Source organism: Triticum dicoccoides, chromosome 3A (genome assembly GCF_002162155.2).
Source record: "Triticum dicoccoides isolate Atlit2015 ecotype Zavitan chromosome 3A, WEW_v2.0, whole genome shotgun sequence".
NCBI classification, from domain to species: domain Eukaryota; kingdom Viridiplantae; phylum Streptophyta; class Magnoliopsida; order Poales; family Poaceae; genus Triticum; species Triticum dicoccoides.
In genome coordinates, this window is record NC_041384.1 from 614671177 (window position 1) to 614677367 (window position 6191).

At 47.3% G+C, this 6191-nt stretch overlaps 1 protein-coding gene across 2 annotated transcripts; it reads left to right on the forward strand.

Moving 5' to 3' along the window:
- The first annotated feature begins 446 nt into the window (after positions 1-446).
- On the forward strand, positions 447-4640 carry LOC119269595 (phosphatidylinositol:ceramide inositolphosphotransferase). Of its 2 annotated transcripts, XM_037551456.1 has the most exons (12): positions 447-830; positions 927-1016; positions 2056-2142; positions 2236-2304; positions 2849-2929; positions 3005-3076; positions 3190-3250; positions 3321-3423; positions 3546-3641; positions 3722-3768; positions 3851-4011; positions 4221-4640. In XM_037551456.1, exons 1-12 carry the CDS (start codon positions 798-800, stop codon positions 4299-4301), a joined length of 981 nt encoding a protein of 326 aa, XP_037407353.1. In that variant the 5' UTR covers positions 447-797; the 3' UTR covers positions 4302-4640. The 2 variants fall into 2 exon arrangements, with proteins under 2 accessions (XP_037407353.1, XP_037407354.1); XM_037551457.1 differs by lacking the exon at positions 2236-2304.
- The last annotated feature ends 1551 nt before the right edge of the window (positions 4641-6191 follow it).

The following is a 6191-nucleotide window of genomic DNA, read 5'->3' on the forward strand; positions in this document are numbered from 1 at the left end:
TGAAACATTCAATTGGATTCAACCAAATATTGGAATTCATTAGGAAAGTATATTAAATATATATTTAAATCCATGTGCACTACTAAAATTACCTGACATTTTAACCGAAAGGTAAATATTTCAATGCCTACTGAATTTCGGTGAATTTTATCATAATCTCACAGAAAATGAAAACAAACACTTGTAATTTAAGATGTTTCTTTCGAAACATAATTCACTTTTTTTCGTAATACCCCTTTCGTAAACAGATATAAAAGCGTTTAAATCACCACTTTAGATGAATCCGAATTTATAATCTTGCGCCCGATTAGCCGGACACATCGAGCAACAGCGCAAACCGTGAAATCCAGCGGGCGGTGCCTAAAAATTAACGCGGCCAGCAGAGAGCTGCTCAAGCTGTTACTTAAGCTGTTATTAAGCCCGCCACTTTTACCAAAACGCCCACTTCCCCGGCCCCGTTTCCGCGAGCCGGCCCCCTCCAGCCCCCGATTCAAACCGTCGACGCCGTGTCCCCGTCGCCGCGTGACTCCTCAGCGGCGGCCACCCACCTCCACCCGTCGCGCCGCCGGAGATCACGCTCGCTCGCTCGCGCCCCTGCCCTCCCCTCGCCGGGGGCGCCCAAAGCTTAGCTGCTCGGGTGCCGTCGCCCGCTCGGAGGCGGCGCCGCCGATCTCGCGGCGTTCCCGAGGCGGCGAGCTCCCGCGCGAGATCCCGGCGGTGATGTGCGGATCGGAGCATGGTTGTGAACCCAGCCGGTGTTAGCTGCAGTCGGCCGACGGGGAGCGAGCGCTGCGGCCATGACGATTTACATCGCGAGGGAGGCAACCAAGGTATCGATTCGTTGGCCGTGTGGGGGCTGGCCCCCATGTCTTATTCTGGTATGGTTTGTTAAGCTCTTTTTTTTTTCTCCGATTGGCCTCTTGCAGCTATGGAGGAAGGTGTGCGCGGAGACTTCGGTGGAGCTGCAGCTTCTGTTCGAGAAGTGGCACCTGCTACTTGCCGGAATTGTGTTTCAGGTGAACCCCTCAGTTCGTTTTGCTGAATTGCTTTCTCCCGTGTGTATAAGTATCAGACCATGGCGTGCTCTGTTAGTCGGCGCTTCTGTTCTCTGAGCCGCCGAGTCTGAATGTTGACTTTGACGAGACGGATCGTTCACCCCCCTTTTTTCTTTTGCACTTTTTGTTAGCCTGCTGTTGATTCCTTTCTAGGCTAATAATTGCTGCTAATTCGTGTGTTGGATTTGGAGGGCTGGTTTGACTCCGATGATGAGTTTGTAGTTGGTTGAATTAATCGTGCTAAATTATACACAAGTTCGTGCCAAAGGTGTTCTTAATCAGGCCGAGAGTGCCTCAGAAGGAAGCATGCCTTGAAATTTGCTCTGTGATGTGTGTTCTGTATATGCAGCATTAAGACCTGATGGCTTGTAACAAAGTTAGTACAAAGTTGAGTCACTTATTTTGGGACAGAGGGAGTAGGTTGCATTCTAGGTGCGAATTCACATGGAGAATATGTTCAGCATTAACTGTTGCTGTGATTGCATTGGATAAATTGACTCGAAAAACACACTCCCCTAATTATCCAGTTATTTCGGCATTTCTTCTCCTGCATCAATCCTCCTTGAAACTAGTATTGTTCTTCACGCAACCATGCCCATGCGCATAACTTGTGGGTGTTTTGATCTGGAGACTGTTATCAGTGACCTTTTTCAGAAGGCTCTGTTCATCGATGCAAGGATTTTCTGAGCAATACGCTGATCTTTATTGAAACAAAACCACAAACTAAACTATTAAGAAACAGGAATAGCACCATGGACGACAGGATCTCGTGAGAGATATTGCACACGAAATAGAACCCTTTGGCTAGCTTTGTGATCAAGTAGTAATAAAGATTTATTTTCTCATAATTTGTTCAGGTTCTCTGTTTGAGAGAGCGGAAAATTACTAACACCAGTTCATTATTCTGCACTGTCTTCTAAGATTGTACTCATTGACAATATATGTTTTGGTCATTAATGGATTGTGTTGAGATTCATGGAACTATTTTATCTGTAATCAGTATATTCATGGATTGGCTGCTCGAGGAGTACATTACTTGCATCGGCCCGGTCCAATACTCCAGGACATGGGATTTATGGCCCTTCCGGTATGTCATCTGCTTATAGTTCAGTTCATATCATTTGGAAATACTTGATGCTGATTTATTTGGACCACTGGTGTCATTTCTCCGTGTTTTTAGGAGCTCGGGCAAGACAAAGGTTATCTTAGTGAGACTGTATTCACTTGCATCTTCCTTTCATTTCTGTTGGTAGGTGACTTGTTCGCTCCACTGTATGTTGATTGAGAAGATTTTAGCATCCCTTTTCTTTACTTATTATGTATGATGATTTGACCCGGTATGATGTATCCAAAGACGTAAAAATGTGGGGGGAAAAACAACCACCAGCTAGTCTTAGCAAGCAACCAACACAGTTTGAAGGCAATTTAATCGAGAATAAATAGAACAAGTGATGGTTATATAGATTGATTGTGAAGATTGTGTACACGATGGCTTAGTCGATTGCTGTCCTATAAATTGTTGCCAGAACTTTCACTTACTGCGTTTGCTATGTCAAAATTTATGACAATGCTTTTCTGGGTGATATTTGTTATGTTCAACATGTTCTTATGAGATTTAGGATGTTCTCACGTTCGTCAAATATACTTCTTTCTGGTGGATTAACCTGAGTCATTCCTTTGCCTTGCTCCTCTCTGCATCTTCTGGACAATTTTCTTTCTGATGCTAGTTTTCTTATAATGCTTGATAATATACTAGGATTGCGAGTTTTGACAATTTATTCGTGGTATTGCAGTGGAGTTTTCACCCTTTTGTTTATCATAGCAAACGTTTCTACACTGTTCTACTCTGGCGCAGGGTGCTTGCATTTTTAGTCGTAAGTATGGCTGTCCTAACTCATAACTTCCATAATTATATCCATGTCCCAACCAGCGACATTTTTCTCCTCCAGGCTTCACAGTTTTTGCGAATTATTACATTCTATTCCACTCAGCTTCCTGGCCCAAATTATCACTGTCGTGAGGTAACCTTAAACTCTCAATCTCATTGTAGCTAAAGCATACATATGTTCTATCTTATCACTCGCAAGAGCTTTGCACGAAGGCCTCACTGAATCCATTTACTTTGCTTTTATAGGGCTCGAAACTGGCCACTCTTCCACCACCCAAAAATGTTCTTGAAGTGCTCCTGATCAACTGTAAGCCTTTCATTTGTTGGGTTGAGTGTTCTAAGTGGAAGTTTTATTGATCTCGGACTATTCTTTGCAGTTCCTCGTGGAGTGCTTTTTGGCTGTGGTGATCTGATATTTTCATCTCACATGATCTTTACTCTTGTCTTTGTCCGTACATACCATAAATATGGATCAAAAAGGTATTGAAATATCTGTGTAGGTGTTTGTGCCTGTACATGTGCATTTGATTTCGCATAGGTGGCCTGCTAGCTCGTACACTGATCACATGCTCTAGTATAATTGGTGGATCTTGTTTTTCTAGGTTGATTAAGCTATTTGCCTGGTTGATGGCCATCATCCAAAGTCTCCTTATCATTGCTTCTCGCAAGCACTACACCGTGGATGTTGTTGTTGCTTGGTAGGATCAAATTCCCTTTCAATAATATGATTATATTGCATCGGCATCTGCCTTCCGTTTGACCGATCCTCTCTCCGCAGGTATACTGTCAATTTGGTTGTATTCTTTGTTGACAAGAACCTCCCAGGTACCTAAGTCTTAGCATCTTGGAATCATATAGAGTTTTCTGTATGAAGCACTATATAACAAGCTTCGCCGCAATTCTGCAGAAATGCCGGATCGTACAAGTGGGTTATCTTTGCTTCCAGTAAGCACAAAAGATAAAAGTGACAGGATGAAGGAAGAGCTCCACAAGCCCGAGAAGGATAACAAAATGAAGGACGAACACCATAAGTTATTGAATGGAAACACCGTTGATTCTACTGATCGGGTATTATACATAGGCTTTTGATGTGCGCATTGATAGTTCATTCACATTTCACTACATTTGCAGTTAAAATACAACATATCATAACACCCTTTCTTTTTTCTTGGGAGTTAACAGATCATCGTGTGTTGAAACTCCGTTTGTAGCTGTAGACAATGACATCTAGCTGTTTTTCGCTGTTTTCCTAATCTATGTTTTCCTGGCCATTGCAGCGACAATGGATGCCGATGAACGGAAAGCATGGCGAAGACATGAACCACACGCTCTCTGATGCCGTTCCCAACGGTACATGACCGACTGCTTTTCGTCGGGTGCTTGTCTTTCACATCTACAGGGCAATCTGACAGTCGGAAAAAAAAGAAGCTACTCCTATCTCTGCTGCTGCAGTCCCGCTGTACTGAATGGGGCAAGGCGCTGAAGTAGTGAACGATGCTGTAAAAGAAGGGAGCCATAATCTCGTGGCTTCTCTCAGGCAGGTTGCCCCGTGGGCCGGCCTATCCGATCATCGATTTTGTGGTTTCGCAGTTTTAGATGTCGGGGATGCGAGGAACACTTAGCAAAACATTGAAAATCTGTTCTCGGTGTACATAACTATTGATGTATTTGGTGAAAATTTTACTAGTGTTTACTTATGTTGGCATGAACGAATCTGCTCCGGTTGGTCGACCCAGCCGACGCGCGTGGCTCCTTTGAATGGGCGGGCGGATGGAATGGCCTGACCTGGCTGGGTCACGGGAGACGAGAGCGCCTGGTCACAGACATGCCGCCGCTCGCTTGCTGTTCCGCTCGCTCGCTGTAAAGCAAAAACGCTCATTGCAATGAGCGCCGCGAAAGGTGCCGCGGGCATTCCGTGCACGATGCGGCCATCATGTGCAGCGGGTGGTGGACGATTTTGGTGCTTTGACCCTTTTTGAAAAATTCGGCCAAATCTTACCTTGGTTCATAAAAATTTCAGTATCTGACCAATTTTCTACAGTCACCGGTCTCAATAATAGGGTAGCACAACCTACTGCCAGGGTCTTTGGCAGTAGGACTCACCGGCACCGTCACGATCATTTGATGTGAAAAAGACACTAATGGATTAATTGGTGCATGCATGGATGTTGCAGGCCAACAACAACAAAAACAAAAACAAAATGCTAAGAGCATCTACAGCCGGCGCCCCAAATCGGCCTCAAACGCCCGTGCAGCCCGTCCATAGCTGGCCGGTCACGAAAATCTGACCCAGAGGGGTGCCTCAAACGGGCATCAAATGCCCGGGCTCACTGGCACCCCTCACATACAGCCCAAATATGAAGTGGATATGGGGGCGCCCGGGCGCGCCCGCCACGTAGGACTGGCGATGGGGTCCCACGCGGAATCACCCGGAAACCCGACGGTCCGACGGATGCCTCCTCCGTCACCACGGTGTGAACGCCTCATGGCACCACAACGACTCGCCGCACAACGCCAAATCCGGCTATTTAAGCCGGCCAGCATCCCCCAACCCTAACCCATCCATCTCGTCCCGTTCTGCGCCGCCACCCGAGCCCGTCCGCCTCCTCTCCCTGCTCTCCCACGCTATCCGGCATTGCGAAGGTCTGGCACAAGATCACGACGTACGCTATGCTGACGCTGGAGCGTCGGAGGCAGATTCTCGGAGGAGATCCAGGCAATGCGCGCCGCCCGCATCGCTGCCGGGTTGCCTCCGGACTCGCTGGAGCCGAAGGAGGCAGAGCAGCCTGCTTGGGGGTTCAACATGGCGGAGGCGGAGTTCGTTGTCTCCCAAGCCGCGGAGATGGCGGAGCAGCAGGCCATCCTGGAGTCCATTCGGGATGAGGCCTATGTGGAGGCCAACCGGTGGTTCCTCCAGTAGGAGCAGGCGGCGTTCGACGTGCTCTTCGCCGAACTTGACGCGAAGATAGAGGAGGAGGAGGCCGGAGCGGAGCAGCCAGAGGTGCCGGAGGAGGCCGGAGCGGAGCTGGCGGCGGAGCCGGAGCTGCAGCTATCACCCACGCTGCCGGAATCAGGCACGGAGATTGTCGACATCTCCGACGAGGAGTAGCTAGATCATCTACATAGTATGTAGGTTTTATGGTTGCATGCTTTTGTATGGATTTGAGAATTTAGTATGAGATGTCTGGATGCAGTTGTGTTAATTTAAGGAGTGCCCGGTCACTACCTGCGAACGCGCCCGGGCACAT

Coding starts and splice junctions, on each gene's coding strand:
- LOC119269595 (XM_037551456.1), top strand. CDS start 798: ATGACGATTTACATCGCGAGGGAGGCAACCAAG. Junction 831..926: donor TCGCGAGGGAGGCAACCAAG/GTATCGATTCGT, acceptor GGCCTCTTGCAG/CTATGGAGGAAGGTGTGCGC. Junction 2,143..2,235: donor TGGGATTTATGGCCCTTCCG/GTATGTCATCTG, acceptor CCGTGTTTTTAG/GAGCTCGGGCAAGACAAAGG.